Genomic DNA, 16,800 nt, shown 5'->3' with positions numbered 1-16,800 from the left:
AAATATTGCACTGCAATATTCTCGATGCTCGAAGGCTGTGCGAATTTCTGATGTTATTCTGTTAACTTGCTCTATAGTTCCATGTTTTTCTCTGAAGCCAAATTGATGAGCTGGGATGATGTTGTGAGCTCCCAGATAAGGAATTATGCGCTTTAGTAGGCATTTTTCAAATAACTTGGACAAGCAAGATAGTAGACTTATTGGTCGGTAGGATGATGGAATCGTGTGGTCTTTTCCGGGCTTCGGTATCATTATAATTATAGATTTTTTCCATTTAGTTGGGTAGTGGCCGAGACTTATGATCCCATTGAAGATTTTACAGATGACCTCAATAGCACAATTCGGAAGTTCAATTATCATTTTTTGAGTTATTTGGTCATCGCCGGGAGCCTTTTTCGGCTTCAGTTCCCTGATGACCTTCGTGATCTCGTTCGGACGAAATGATGTTGGAGTAGATTCCGTTTCAGTTTGGTTTTGCGGTAGTTCAAATGGATGTGCTGCAGGGTTCGGCTGGAAAACGCCCTGGAGGTGTGAGGCAAAAGTTTCGGCTCTGTCTTTGTCGCTGCGGGCCCAACAACCAGATGATTTTCTAATCGGGGTAATGGTTTCAGTCGGAGAGCTTAAGTTTGGGTGAGCTCTCCATAAGGGATGCTTTGTGCTGGTTGGCGAGAGTTTTTCAATATATCTTAATTGTGCTTTTTCGGCATCTTGCTTCAGGGCCCGGCTTAGTTTGCGTGTGGCTTCATTTAGACGTTGCTTTGAGCATGGCGATCTATTGGTTTGCCACGCCCGTCGCAGACGCCTCTTTTCTTGGATAAGCTGTTCAATCTGCAGGTTCGTTTTAAATTTGATTTTTTGCACATCCTTCTGTTGTGGTGTTGAGATCCTGGCTGCAGTCACAAGTACCTCTTCCAGAGCGGAGGTGGTGGAGTCGATGTCGGCTTCAGTATTGAGCTGGGGGGCTAGCTCTATGTGGGAACTCACATACTTTTTGTATTTCATCCAATTTGTTCTGTGCGACGTCAACCTGTGAGAGCGATCCGTAGTTTCTGGGCTTTGAAGGAGGGTTATCAATAGCGGTGAGTGATCTGAAGAAAGGTCCGGAAGGGCCTTGGCGTTTATTAGATTGCGTGGGATGTTTTTTGTCACCGCAAAGTCAATTAGATCAGGTATCTTTCTGGGGTCTGCTGGCCAATAGGTGGGGCTACCAGGGGAAACGTAGTCCAGTTTATTTCTCACATTGATGAGAGCGTTATACAGTTGTCTTCCCTTGGGGGTCACGAGGCGGGATCCCCAATGCGTGTGCTTGGCGTTGTAGTATCCTGCAGCTATGAAACGATCTCCAAGAGAGTTGTAAAAGTCCATAAATTGGCCTTCAGAGATTGTAAAGCGAGGTGGGCAGTAGACAGCAGCAATGCAAAGGTTGCCGTTACCTGACTGCACTTTAATGGACGTAGCTTGCAAGTAATTTGTTGCAAACCTTTGGTGGAAGTGGTGTTTGATGCGTTCTCTGATAAGGATGCCGGTCCCGCCGTGGGCTTTACCATCTGGATGATCTGTGCGGTAGAAGGTATAACCTCTTATATGAAAGTTGTATCTGCTTGTGAGGTGCGTTTCAACCAGTAGCATGGCGTCGATGTGGTTTTCGTTTAGAAATTGTGCTAGTTCAAGTTTATGCCGTGAGACGCCATTGGCATTCCACGTGGATATACGTAGATTGGACATTGATTATTTTGACTGTTGTGCTACGAGCAGCTGTATCACCATATTCTGATTCTGGACGAGCGTTTGCATGGTCGTTTTCATAAATGACATGAGTTCCATCATGCTTTGTTGCATGGTCACCATCATGGATTCCATGTTGTTTCGTGGCTGCTCTGGGGCCTGCTGAGCATTTACTGAGTTTGAGGGGAGTGGATTTTGCATACCTGTCCGTAGAGCTTCGGCGTAGGAGATGCCCGTGGGGGCATTTAGCGGACCAAAAGAAGATCTGGCTGCTTTGGCAAAAAATACATCTGGAGTAGTTTTTGAATTAAAATACACATTTTGTGTATTTTGTTGGCGTGTAGCTGTCGCCCTTCGCATGCGACTCTTCAGCTCCTTGTAGACCTCACAGCCTCTGTAGTTAGCTGTATGGTTTCCTCCGCAGTTTCCACATTTTTTCGTGTTGGGGTCTTCTTTGTTCGCAGGGCAGTGTGCGGAGTTGTGGAAGTCTCCACAGACTACGCAGACTGACCGAAGGGTGCAGTATGTCCTTGTATGACCATACTCCTGGCAATTTGTGCATTGCACAGGACCGTTGCGTTTGTGAGGTTCTTCCACGGTGATTCTTCGATGCAGTAGGAACTGCAACTTGTAGATCGGGTGAACTTCATTCTTCTTTAGGGCTTTACTGTCTGGCTCAAGTTCGACTTTGAAAAGAGGTTGCGGCTTTTTGTTTTTGTTGATAATGTTGCTAACATTCTTGGCAAAGAAACCCTTGCCTTTTAGGGCTTCTAGTATCTCGGAGGGGGCGACATCTGGTTCAATTCCTTTCAGCACTACTTGCAGTCCCTTGCTGCTTTTTAGTTGGTAGGTGTAAAAGCTCTTTTTTGCTTCCTGCAGGTAGTTAGACACAGCTCGAAAGTGTTCTTCTGTTTTGGTTTGAACTTTGGTTTCGCAGATGTTCCCTTTAATAATTGGAACAACATGAAAGTTTCCGTCCCCGACCACCGCAACAATTTTGTTGACCAGGGCGTTTGAACTTTTCTCCCTTATATATATAGGTGGGGGCTTTGGCTGTTTTTGAGTCTCCTGCTCCAGCTCTGCATCATTATTCTCACCAGCTGCTAGCGGAGAAAATTTGTTGGTGTTGTTTGGGTCGTAGCTTTTGGTGACACGGTTGATCTTAGGCTTGTTACCAACCGTGTTATGGGGGCTAAGCTTACGCTTGATTTGGATGTAGCGATCCATGCCAGTCTGTATGGCCGGAACCGCTTGTTGCTTATCGGAGCTCACGGTTTTTGTTACCATTGTATTTTGCGCTGCGGCCGTTGGCACCGATTTCGCAATATTGGTATTTGGTTTAGTTGTTGCTGTTGCTTTTGATGCGTTTGCAGAAATTGCAGCTCTGCTTGTTGTTGGTGCGTCTTCCATAGAAGCCGCTGGTGGTGGGGTTTGGCATTGGGAGCTCCAAGATGTAGGAGCTGGAATAAGTAGGGCGGGAGAGCAAGAGCGCGCTCTCGTGCCGTCGGCGGTCAGTAGAGCCGGGTTGGGCTTGGTAGACGTTTTTTCTGCTTCGATATCGCGAGTTGAGAAGTAAGAGAAAACACCGTTTCTTTGGTTTACAGAGGTTCTACGCTCATTCTTTTGATCGCCGCTCATTATTTTGAGCTTGTTACGCGTGGCACCATATAAATGAACTTTGCAGCTCAAAAACACGTCTCACGCACTAGTGTCCGTATGTCATACGCACTGTAGGGCTTGGCCTAGCTGACAGTACGTAGTTTAGAGTTCCGAATTTACTTTTTCACCATGAAAAAACACTTCGAGAATAAACCCCGCGTAGCGGTCGTCCGTAAGCACGTCTGCACTCGATGAAGGTCGAATGCGAATGGAAGCCTTGAAGCCTTGATGATCTGCGTAGTGTAGAAATCCAACTGACCATGTCGTCTCTGAGCCTGTAAGCCCACCGGCCTGTCCTCGTGCTGTTCCATCTATACTGCCACCGAGCCATGTTGCTGCTTCTCTGAATTCTGCTACCCGAATTCCCAGTCCTGCGCTCGTCTGCCAGTAGGCCTATTGGGATTGCTCCAGATACCACCAATGCAGCTTCTTCTGACACCGTGCAGAAGCAGCTCGAGATGCGTAAATCACAGCGTCTGTAGATACCCTTACACTGCCGGCTGTAGCTAGCAGTTCTCATAGCTTCCGCTCAAATCGAGGTCACCACTGTAGCTATTGGTCGTCTGCTGTGCTGCTTGGGGCCACGAGTGTTGGCCATCATTCTCGAGATAGCAGCGGTGGACTTGGATGCCTTGGCCGCTGCGTACTCCAGGTGGCTCTACAAATTTAGCCTATGATCGATCATGACTCCAAGGTACTTATTCGCCGAACTGGACTCGACGTTTGTCGAGCCGACCCGGAAAATGACCTTCTCTACGGTCTTTCTGCTGCTTATGAGCACTTCTTCCGTTTTGTGTTCGGCGAGCGAGAGACCGTTGTCTTTCAGCCAAGACATCATTATGTCGATCCCGAGGCTGCATATAACGGAGACATCGGACAGGTGCTTCTCCACCGTGACCAGCGCTATATCGTCGGCGAACCCTACTACGGCGCAGCCATCAGGTGGTGGAAGTCTCAGGATCCCGTCATACATGACATTCCACAGTATTGGCCCAAGAACAGAGCTCTGGGGTACACCTCCTGTCACGTGGTGTGCCTGGTTGCCGTCATCGGATGTGTACAGAAGGACGCGATCCTTAAAGTAGTCCGCTATCAGGAGGGTGAGGTTCCCTGATATGCCGCCGCGTTGGAGTGCCTGCAGAACTAAGCTCCAGTTTGCTGAGTTAAAGGCGTTTTTGACGTCTAGGGTGCAGACCAGGCAGTATTGCTTGGTGCCTCCCTGCCATCATTCTACTTCAATCGCGTTTGCTGTTATTAGCGTTACCTCGCGTATCGCGTCGATCGTGCTCCGCTTCTTTCTGAAACCGTGCTGCTGGTTCGATAGGGCTCCGCGCTCTTCAATTTCTCTCTCCAACTTGTTGCAGATGATGCGTTGAGTTGAGTGTTGAGCATGTAAAGGGGCGATATGAGGACAGGTCGTCGTTTATCTTGCCTGGCTAAGGGATGAACACTAGTCTCTGCTGTTTCCACGCTCTTGGAAAAGTGCGCTTAGCAATGTATCTGTTGTATGCATATGCAAATAGGCTTGGGTAAGCCTTCTTATGGCATGCAGTGCAGCGTTGGGAATGTCAAATTTAAAATTTAAAATTTAAAATTTAAAATTTAAAATTTAAAATTTAAAATTTAAAATTTAAAATTTAAAATTTAAAATTTAAAATTTAAAATTTAAAATTTAAAATTTAAAATTTAAAATTTAAAATTTAAAATTTAAAATTTAAAATTTAAAATTTAAAATTTAAAATTTAAAATTTAAAATTTAAAATTTAAAATTTAAAATTTAAAATTTAAAATTTAAAATTTAAAATTTAAAATTTAAAATTTAAAATTTAAAATTTAAAATTTAAAATTTAAAATTTAAAATTTAAAATTTAAAATTTAAAATTTAAAATTTAAAATTTAAAATTTAAAATTTAAAATTTAAAATTTAAAATTTAAAATTTAAAATTTAAAATTTAAAATTTAAAATTTAAAATTTAAAATTCAAAATTCAAAATTTTAAATTTAAAATTTAAAATCCAAAATTTAAAATTTTAAATCTAAAATTTAAAATTCAAAATTCAAAATCTAAAATTTAAAATTCGTAATTCAAAACCTAGAATTCAAAATTTATAATTTAAAATTCAAAGTTTAAAACCTAAAATTCAAAATTCAAAATTTAAAATTTAAAATTTAAAATTCAAAATTCAAAATTCAAAATTCAAAATTCAAAATCTAAAATTCAAAATTTAAAATATAAAATTTAAAATTCAAAATCCAAATTCAAAACTCAAAATTCAGAATTCAAAATTTAAAATCCAAATTCAAATTCAAGTTCAAATTCAGATCCAAATTCAAATCCAAATCCAAATCTAAATTTAAGTTCTGGCTATGGCGGGAATTTGTCTGCTCGCACACTTGTCTGTGTTGATGGTCACGTTCCATCTACAGGCCCAGTTCTCATACTTCTTCAGGAGTATCTGAAGTCTGTCTGTGGCACTGTGCCATTTCAGCAACCGCATCCTATTTGGAGGGGGTCTCCATCATGCAGCCGACTAAGTTGTCGGGTGTCAGGCGGCGGTTCATGGCTGCTTCCAGCGTAGCTCGTTTCGCCGAGAATAGTGGGCATACAAAAAAGGCATGCTCCGAGTCCTCAGTAAAGACCTCATGCTTAAACCGGTGCAAGTAAGCCTTGAAGCCTTGATGATCTGCGTAGTGTAGAAATCCAACTGACCATGTCGTCTCTGAGCCTGTAAGCCCACCGGCCTGTCCTCGTGCTGTTCCATCTATACTGCCACCGAGCCATGTTGCTGCTTCTCTGAATTCTGCTACCCGAATTCCCAGTCCTGCGCTCGTCTGCCAGTAGGCCTATTGGGATTGCTCCAGATACCACCAATGCAGCTTCTTCTGACACCGTGCAGAAGCAGCTCGAGATGCGTAAATCACAGCGTCTGTAGATACCCTTACACTGCCGGCTGTAGCTAGCAGTTCTCATAGCTTCCGCTCAAATCGAGGTCACCACTGTAGCTATTGGTCGTCTGCTGTGCTGCTTGGGGCCACGAGTGTTGGCCATCATTCTCGAGATAGCAGCGGTGGACTTGGATGCCTTGGCCGCTGCGTACTCCAGGTGGCTCTACAAATTTAGCCTATGATCGATCATGACTCCAAGGTACTTATTCGCCGGACTGGACTCGACGTTTGTCGAGCCGACCCGGAAAATGACCTTCTCTACGGTCTTTCTGCTGCTTATGAGCACTTCTTCCGTTTTGTGTTCGGCGAGCGAGAGACCGTTGTCTTTCAGCCAAGACATCATTATGTCGATCCCGAGGCTGCATATAACGGAGACATCGGACAGGTGCTTCTCCACCGTGACCAGCGCTATATCGTCGGCGAACCCTACTACGGCGCAGCCATCAGGTGGTGGAAGTCTCAGGATCCCGTCATACATGACATTCCACAGTATTGGCCCAAGAACAGAGCTCTGGGGTACACCTCCTGTCACGTGGTGTGCCTGGTTGCCGTCATCGGATGTGTACAGAAGGACGCGATCCTTAAAGTAGTCCGCTATCAGGAGGGTGAGGTTCCCTGATATGCCGCCGCGTTGGAGTGCCTGCAGAACTAAGCTCCAGTTTGCTGAGTTAAAGGCGTTTTTGACGTCTAGGGTGCAGACCAGGCAGTATTGCTTGGTGCCTCCCTGCCATCATTCTACTTCAATCGCGTTTGCTGTTATTAGCGTTACCTCGCGTATCGCGTCGATCGTGCTCCGCTTCTTTCTGAAACCGTGCTGCTGGTTCGATAGGGCTCCGCGCTCTTCAATTTCTCTCTCCAACTTGTTGCAGATGATGCGTTGAGTTGAGTGTTGAGCATGTAAAGGGGCGATATGAGGACAGGTCGTCGTTTATCTTGCCTGGCTAAGGGATGAACACTAGTCTCTGCTGTTTCCACGCTCTTGGAAAAGTGCGCTTAGCAATGTATCTGTTGTATGCATATGCAAATAGGCTTGGGTAAGCCTTCTTATGGCATGCAGTGCAGCGTTGGGAATGTCAAATTTAAAATTTAAAATTTAAAATTTAAAATTTAAAATTTAAAATTTAAAATTTAAAATTTAAAATTTAAAATTTAAAATTTAAAATTAATTTTTAATTTTAATTTAATTTAATTTTTAAAATTTAAAATTTAAAATTTAAAATTTAATATTTAAAATTTAAAATTTAAAATTTAAAATTTAAAATTTAAAATTTAAAATTCAAAATTCAAAATTTTAAATTTAAAATTTAAAATCCAAAATTTAAAATTTTAAATCTAAAATTTAAAATTCAAAATTCAAAATCTAAAATTTAAAATTCGTAATTCAAAACCTAGAATTCAAAATTTATAATTTAAAATTCAAAGTTTAAAACCTAAAATTCAAAATTCAAAATTTAAAATTTAAAATTTAAAATTCAAAATTCAAAATTCAAAATTCAAAATTCAAAATTTAAAATCTAAAATTCAAAATTTAAAATATAAAATTTAAAATTCAAAATCCAAATTCAAAACTCAAAATTCAGAATTCAAAATTTAAAATCCAAATTCAAATTCAAGTTCAAATTCAGATCCAAATTCAAATCCAAATCCAAATCTAAATTTAAGTTCTGGCTATGGCGGGAATTTGTCTGCTCGCACACTTGTCTGTGTTGATGGTCACGTTCCATCTACAGGCCCAGTTCTCATACTTCTTCAGGAGTATCTGAAGTCTGTCTGTGGCACTGTGCCATTTCAGCAACCGCATCCTATTTGGAGGGGGTCTCCATCATGCAGCCGACTAAGTTGTCGGGTGTCAGGCGGCGGTTCATGGCTGCTTCCAGCGTAGCTCGTTTCGCCGAGAATAGTGGGCATACAAAAAAGGCATGCTCCGAGTCCTCAGTAAAGACCTCATGCTTAAACCGGTGCAAGTAAGCCTTGAAGCCTTGATGATCTGCGTAGTGTAGAAATCCAACTGACCATGTCGTCTCTGAGCCTGTAAGCCCACCGGCCTGTCCTCGTGCTGTTCCATCTATACTGCCACCGAGCCATGTTGCTGCTTCTCTGAATTCTGCTACCCGAATTCCCAGTCCTGCGCTCGTCTGCCAGTAGGCCTATTGGGATTGCTCCAGATACCACCAATGCAGCTTCTTCTGACACCGTGCAGAAGCAGCTCGAGATGCGTAAATCACAGCGTCTGTAGATACCCTTACACTGCCGGCTGTAGCTAGCAGTTCTCATAGCTTCCGCTCAAATCGAGGTCACCACTGTAGCTATTGGTCGTCTGCTGTGCTGCTTGGGGCCACGAGTGTTGGCCATCATTCTCGAGATAGCAGCGGTGGACTTGGATGCCTTGGCCGCTGCGTACTCCAGGTGGCTCTACAAATTTAGCCTATGATCGATCATGACTCCAACGTACTTATTCGCCGGACTGGACTCGACGTTTGTCGAGCCGACCCGGAAAATGACCTTCTCTACGGTCTTTCTGCTGCTTATGAGCACTTCTTCCGTTTTGTGTTCGGCGAGCGAGAGACCGTTGTCTTTCAGCCAAGACATCATTATGTCGATCCCGAGGCTGCATATAACGGAGACATCGGACAGGTGCTTCTCCACCGTGACCAGCGCTATATCGTCGGCGAACCCTACTACGGCGCAGCCATCAGGTGGTGGAAGTCTCAGGATCCCGTCATACATGACATTCCACAGTATTGGCCCAAGAACAGAGCTCTGGGGTACACCTCCTGTCACGTGGTGTGCCTGGTTGCCGTCATCGGATGTGTACAGAAGGACGCGATCCTTAAAGTAGTCCGCTATCAGGAGGGTGAGGTTCCCTGATATGCCGCCGCGTTGGAGTGCCTGCAGAACTAAGCTCCAGTTTGCTGAGTTAAAGGCGTTTTTGACGTCTAGGGTGCAGACCAGGCAGTATTGCTTGGTGCCTCCCTGCCATCATTCTACTTCAATCGCGTTTGCTGTTATTAGCGTTACCTCGCGTATCGCGTCGATCGTGCTCCGCTTCTTTCTGAAACCGTGCTGCTGGTTCGATAGGGCTCCGCGCTCTTCAATTTCTCTCTCCAACTTGTTGCAGATGATGCGTTGAGTTGAGTGTTGAGCATGTAAAGGGGCGATATGAGGACAGGTCGTCGTTTATCTTGCCTGGCTAAGGGATGATCACTAGTCTCTGCTGTTTCCACGCTCTTGGAAAAGTGCGCTTAGCAATGTATCTGTTGTATGCATATGCAAATAGGCTTGGGTAAGCCTTCTTATGGCATGCAGTGCAGCGTTGGGAATGTCATCTGATCCCGGGGCTGGCCTTGCTGCTGGCCAATGCGCACAGTATTTCCTCCTCGCCAATGAAGGTCGCTTCGCTCGCAGCTATGCTAGGCAGCACGAGAGGCGGGTGCGTCAGGAACAGCGTGGAGATTATAGCTCCAAGTTGTTCCAGAGAGGTTGGAGTCGGTGGCCTGTAGAGTTTGCCCATAACTAGCTCGTAGGCCGAGCCGAATGGCTCCTGGTCTGCTGCATCGCACAGCTCTTGGAAACACTTGCTCTTACTCGTCTTAATAACGATCTTGAGGGCTTATTTCTTCTCCTTATAGCGCTCCTGGCGACGGCTATCTCATGGTTCCACCAAGGGACTGGTCTCCTTCCATTTCCTTCAGTGGAGCTCGCCATGGCGGCATCACAAACAGCCTTGATTCTCGCAGATATTCTGTCGGCGCAAGTGTTGGCGTCACCTGTGATGGCGTTGCCATCCATACTACTTAGGAGTGTCTCTGCGTTAAGGGTGTGTACTCTGTACGCAGGTTGCCGGTTAGATGGGCCCTGCTTACTGTGCGTCGTCTGGGTGATTATAGCTGCGTGGTCGCTGTATGTGAGCAAGTCCGTGACCTTTCAGTGGCTAATCCGGCAGAGCTCCAGGCTGGCGAACGTCAGGTCAATGAATCACTCTCTGCGTGCCTTGCTGTAGATGCATCTTATTCCATCGTTGAGAAGACAAACGTCCAATGTGGCCAGGGCATCCAGAAGGATGGTTCCCCGATGAGTCGTTCTCGAGCTCCCCCAGGCGGTGGATCTTCCACGGGCATCTCGGAAGATCTCCTGCACAATGTCTCTGAAGGCATCTATATGCAAGCTCGGGGCTAGGTAGCAGATGTAAATAGTGGTTGCTTGGACCTTGGCCCTTGCATAGCCAGGTCTCGACGCCCTCTGCGATAGGTGTCCGGGGGACTGCCCGCAGCTCCATATGGCTGCACCGCTATCCGCACTCTGTTGCCATAATCCATCTGCTTTTGACTTGTACGGTTCGCTCAGTACAGCAATGTCAATTTTCTCCTCGAAAACCGTCTGTGACAGCAGATCTTGGGCAGCTCTGCTATGGTTTAAGTTAAGTTGTAGAAACTTAACCGATATGCATGTTAGAGGTGGCCTTTGGGTACTCAGGGCAGATCCTGCTCAGAGTGGCATTAGCAGCTTCACCCGCGGGTTTGCCACCTCTGGGGCATAGGATACAACTGGGCTCGGCTTGGCACGTGTAATGCTTGTGGGCTGCTTCCCCGCATCTAAAGCAGGAATTTTGTGTGGCTTTGGCTACTGAGTCTGAGGCCCTGCATATCGTCGAAGTATGCCCAAAGCCCATGCATTTCAGCTTGGTCTTCTGTCTGATGCGACAGACGACCCATCCGATTCGGATTTTGCCCTTCTCGAGCAGCCTCCGCGCATGGTCAGGTCTGAGGCTGACTGTTGCTGCTTGCGTCGCAATCCTTTTCGGCGAACAGAGCCATGGTGACTTCTTCGCCGCTTGTCATCTCGTCCAGGTCAAGGATCTCCACTTGGACAGTTTCCTGTATAACCGCCACCTCTGCATTGTCAGGTATGGCCGTCCTGAGTGCTGCCTGTAGCTGCTGTGTGGACAGGTCCTGAGGCTTCTGCATTCTCAGGAGGAGTCCAACATTAGCAGTTCTTCGCAGGCCTTGAACATTATCTTTGAGTCCCTGGAGGGCTCAGTTTTGACCAGCTTCAGCATATCCGCGTATGAACCTTCGCTGCATTTCATTAAGATAGGGTCGGTGCTCTGCTTCCTGGGCATAACAGCGTTTGGTCCGCGAATCCCTTTGAGTTCGCTGCTCTCCGGTCTCGGTTGGAGATTCAAGGGTTTAGGTTTGGTCCTGACCTGTTGCCATGCCGAATTTCCAGACCCAGTGGTGCAAACTGCTTTGGGGATCGTGGCTGTCAGCGTGGGAGTGGTCTGCTGGCCAACGCTCGAGGTAGAGCCCTTGATGTGGCCATCGGCCAGCGCGGCACTGAAGTCGACCTGCAGCTTTTTCATCGCCAGCATGGAATTAATTGTCCCCAAGCATCTTCCCAAACTTTTCAGCTAGTGCTGGTGCGCTAGTGTTCACACTCTGCTACTTGTGCGCTCCTGACTAGTTCATTTTAGGGCTCAGAGCATTCCAGCTTCTTTTTGGAGTAGCTGTTTCCTCCTTAGTCTCGCCGAAAACAAACATGGGTCCCTGCACTTTTGGGGGTGCCGACACCGGGTGCTTGTCTGCCATGTTCGCTGGAGGCGAGCGTTGCACGTTCTGCTTGTTGCGCTGGAAGTTTCGCAGCAATTCCTCCTCTGCTCTGATAAAGTCGAGTTCCTTGGCCTTCTGCTCTTTTCCCCACTGGAGCCATCTGCGGAATATTAACTGGGGCAGCATGGGTTGGCTTTCCAGTTATTTGGAGGTTTTTTTTATTTTTTAAATTAGGTTTTAAGCCTCGCTACCACCCAGAAACCGAACTCTGGATCAGGCTCCAAATTTAAGTTGAACTTGACTGAATTCAACTTAAATCTTGATTCAGATTGAAATTCAAATTCAAACTCAGGCCTTTAAGCTCAAGTTTAATCAAATTAAAAGTTTAGAGTGAGTAATCTAAGCCAATATTCAATCCTAGAATCAAACCCAGATACCAATTAACTAACTCTGAATTCAAGTTTTGAATTTAAAAACTAAATCTAAACCACTCTTCAAAGCTAAACTCAAGCTTAACTTTAAGCCCAATTTAAATTAGTTTATCTAAGACCCCTGTTTAAAAACTAGCCCAAATCTGACCAGGGTTCAAAATTTAAAAATTTAAACTACCTTAAATTCAAATTCTAGATTAACTTTATAAATTCAATGAGTTTAGGTTAAAGTTTAAATTTTAATTTCGAGAGTCAGATCAAGGCTATGCCCAAAACTTAGACTCAGACCTAGCTTAAGCCCAAGGTTAAGAAAAAAAAATTTTAAAGTTTAAAAATAGAAAATTTTAAAAAACTAACTAAAAAGTATAAAAAGTATGAAATTAAAAAAATTTAACTAACTACTAAGACTTTCTGTAAAAATAAGAATAAAAATTATAAAATAAAACCTTCAGTTGGTTCCAGAATCTAAATTTAAATTTTAATCTAAAAAAACCAGAGCTTTGATCCAGATTCAAATTAATGCTTAGGTGGGAAAACTTTACAACTGGCGTTTTCCAGCACTGAACGAGTGCGAAAGCTCGCTGCGCCTGCGTTGCCCAACACTGTGATCAGCTGATCTTGTTGTGTTTCCCCGTGAGGAAAAATGCGAGGGAAAAATGTGGCTTGTGGAAACTAAACTATTCCAGTGCATGAGAGTGTGCGGCGTTCGCGAGAAATAGAGACTCTCGCTGGACGGGAGAGAGTCCCCCCCTCGCCCTCGAGTTCCTGTGGTGATCCCAAGTGACCTAGATTCGGGGAGCCCGGATAGCCTGTCGGGACCGATTCTGGTACGTACCTCACACAAGGTGTCTCACTATGCCGTAATGCCACTTTACAGGGCCTTTCTGGCTGATTGCACTGATTTTATTCTTGAGCTCGGAAAAACACGACTAGTCACTGTGAGTAAGCACACAGGTGCGTTCCGATCTCAAGTGCAGCGGGCGTCGTGCGTAAAGATATTGTAGAGCGTGGAGCCAAGCACGCTTCCTTGCGGGACACCGGCGAGTATCCTCCTGGTTGTAGACTCTTTTGCCAGACTCTGGTGCCAGACTCTGTTAAAAGACTCTGTTGACAAGCAATCCCTGAAAATTGGCACGCGCCCAAAGGAAAGAACGAGAGGAAGCGAGGACAGAAGCTTCCAGAAGCCAAAATGAAAACCACGAGAAACTTCGCAAAGAGAAGTTTAAATCAGTTTTCGAGGAGAGTTTCTAAGACGAGGAGTTTCTGAGACGTGATTGGCTTGCGCAAAAGGAGATTTTTGTGTGGAAGAAGGCGTTTGCCAGTCCACGTGCAGTAGTAAAATAAAAACCGGAGAAGCACGCGGACTTTTGCCAAGAGACACCACCTAGGAGACTCGCCGCAACAACAAGGCGAAACGAGAGCCACCACGCCACCGAAGAGCCAGCCGTCGATTGACGCTGGAAGCCAGGAGACCAGGAGGAGGGTTTTTCCACTCCGGCACGTGGAGTGGCAAACGCCTTCTCCCGCACCAGAACTTGCACTTCTTCTCTAGTCGGCCACGTCACAGAAAGTGAATTTGCACGCGCTTTCAGAAGTTTTCTCGACTTTTCTGAAGTTGCTTTTCTGCACGATCGTGTGCTCTCTCGCTCGCTCTTACGCGGCGCTCGGTCACGTGACCACATTTCGTGGTGAATATTTCGTTGCTGCGCTGGTGTGTGTGTGTCCGTGTTGTCGCTGGTGATGTGAGAACGGGCGGGTGATGGGAAAATAACTATCGTAAGGCTGGCTTAAATATCTACTGGCTTATTCATATTTATATTTTAATATTTATTTGTGGGGAGTCGGTTGACTCGTCACAACCCACCATATCCACCTCATGCTCTTTTAAAACCTAAGGTCTTGGATTTGGTGAGGTCGAAAAGAGCCTTGCATCGCAGATTCATGCGGTCGCAAAATCCGGCCGACAAAAGAGCATATCGTCGCGCTGAGGACGATCTAAAGGAGTTGCTGCATAAGACGAAAAACGATTATTTCTCAGATCTACTATGCAATGCAGACCCCACAAAACCGTATGGATTTAACCTCTGGAAAGCAGCAAGGCAGCCCCCACGCAGAATCCCTATAAAGCGTGCTGACAACAATTGGTGCAGATCGGATGCAGAAATTTCTCTGACTTTTGCCGACGAACTGGAAGGTCGATTTCAGGCATTTGACCATGTTAAGAGTGAGGACGTGGAAGCAACTCTGGTTTTTCTTAATACTTCCTGCCCAGATGTAGAGCCCATTCGTCATGTAAGTCCGGAAGGAGTTTGTCTCCAAGGGATTTGACGGAATCGATGATAGAGTTGCGAAGGCTCTGCCCAAAAAGGGAATATTATTCCTTGTGCTCCTGTTCAACTCCATGTTACGTATCTACCACTTCCCCACATAATGGAAGTGCGCAGTGATATCGATGATACCAAAGCCAGGCAAACCGGAGAACCTTGTTGCGTCTAACCGGCCAATAAGCTTGCTGCCAACATTCCCTAAAATTTTTGAAAGAATATTTCTTAGCAGAATGATGGCAGTAAGAAGTGTTCAGGATGCCATTCCAGATCACCAGTTTGCCTTTCGGAATCACCATGGAACCCCAGAACTCAACGAGTAACGCAGCATATCTTATATGCTTTCGAAAACGGTCAGTACAGCTCTGCTAACTTGCTTTTTAAGCTAGAAACACTCCTACCAGCTGCTCAATATCTCCTTCTGAAATCGTACCTGTTGGAGCGAAAATTCATGGTTGATGTGAGAGGTGAAAGATCATCCATTAGAAGCAGTCGAGCTGGAGTACCGCAAGGTACTGTTTTGGGTCCAGTGTTATACACCCTTTACACCTCTGACTTGCCTAATCCCAGAGAACCGGGGACACTCCTTGCAACGTATGCTGATGACACAGCCTTTATCGCAAACTCAGCGTGTCGAATCGAGGCTTTTGGGACAAATATAGCGAGTGGAAAAAGAGATGGAACATATCCATAATTGAAAATAAGTCGCAACACTACAATTTTTCCTTCAGACACAAATTCTCCCTAGGGTTAAACTTCAGGACACGCTAATTCCTCAATCCCCTCAGGCCCAATACATGGGATTCGTCCTGGATAAGCGGCTCACGTGGAGGCAACACACCACCAAAATAGCAGCAGCATGCCGTGGAAAACTCAGAAAGCTAAACTAGATGCTAAAGCCCACAAGCAAGCTGAGCCTCAGCAAACAAAGTGCTGCTCTACAAATCAATAGTTGTCCCTGCTATGATCTATTGCATCCAGATATGGGGTACTGCGTCCGACTCTAACGTCATGAAAGTGCAAAGGGTTCAAAACAGGGCGCTGCGCACGGTCACAAATGCACCCTGGTTTGCTAGGACTGCTGACATCGCTAACGACCTTCAAATGCCAACATTGAGGGAGCAGATCAACAGGCACTCAAGTCGATACACCAACCAACTAGCGGCATCATTGGCCATCCCCATGACCAGACGAAGACTGAAGAGACGCCATCCAGGTGACCTTTGGTTAAGAGGGAGGCAAAGAACGCGAGTCCTACACCAATATCTAAAATGTCTTTGTAAATTATAAATTGTTGTTTATCGTTTGCTGTTAAGTATCCTTGATATGTTTGTAGCTAGTGTTAGTCCCTACGTTTTATAATCATTGATTTGGTTGATTATACGTTAATCAATAAATATGAACTTATATATATAAAAAAAAGCTTATATGAAATCATTATTAAAGATGATAAACATGGTATATTCAAATATAAATAGTATCAAATGTTCTTACCTGAGAAGTACTTAATATCACTTTCGATTGTTTCTTTTCCGTTCCAGTGAAAATCATTAAGGAATTTAAATTGGGCGAAAATGATATTATGGATTCGTAGTCGTGAGTACACAAAATATTTCTTGAACGATGCTCTAGTAGATGAATACCTTTTTGATCGATTGCTAACCACAGCAGCCGGGGCCAGTTTGAAGTAAAACTTTGCTGTAATTAAAAAAAATTGTTTTTCCTTTTTCAATAAAACTAGAGTTATACATATTTAAAAACTAATTAGGCACAAAGGCTTTAGAAGTTAAAAACACCTGAGAATAGGAGATGAGAATGAGAATATGGATTATGGGTATCACGCCGTGCGGAATCGCCGCTAGGCATTGCTTTCCCGGCGAGGGGACCCATACTCCGTCTGCTCCTTCTGCCTACGCTGCCGGGCCCTAAGTGCCTTCATCACACTCACGCCACCAGGTTTCTCCGCTGATCGATAACCAGTGAGGCAGTGGCAGCTCCAGTTCCTGCCTCTCGAAGCCGAATCGTGGCACTTATAAGGGATGTGGAGCGCGTCCTCCACGATGCCAGATGCCGATGCCGGGCACCAGTCCTTCATCTCATGTCTAAAGCGCTTCGACAAGGGCGCAAGGGCCAACAACAAGGTATAAGGCTGAGGGCAAGAGACGCTGC

At 45.1% G+C, this 16,800-nt stretch overlaps 1 protein-coding gene across 2 annotated transcripts in view; it reads right to left on the bottom strand.

Moving 5' to 3' along the window:
* Myo81F (Myosin 81F) overlaps window positions 1-16,800 on the bottom strand; it is a 530,639-nt gene that overhangs the window by 25,747 nt on the left and 488,092 nt on the right. For both annotated transcript variants that reach the window (XM_070285196.1, XM_070285197.1), the window contains one exon: window positions 16,126-16,329. In XM_070285196.1, coding sequence (XP_070141297.1) covers window positions 16,126-16,329 — 204 coding nt within the window. The remainder of the gene's footprint in view (window positions 1-16,125; window positions 16,330-16,800) is intronic.

Source organism: Drosophila kikkawai, chromosome 3L (genome assembly GCF_030179895.1).
Source record: "Drosophila kikkawai strain 14028-0561.14 chromosome 3L, DkikHiC1v2, whole genome shotgun sequence".
Taxonomy (NCBI): domain Eukaryota; kingdom Metazoa; phylum Arthropoda; class Insecta; order Diptera; family Drosophilidae; genus Drosophila; species Drosophila kikkawai.
Note: the sequence above shows the minus strand (reverse complement) of the source record. Positions and strands in the feature narration are given on the sequence as shown.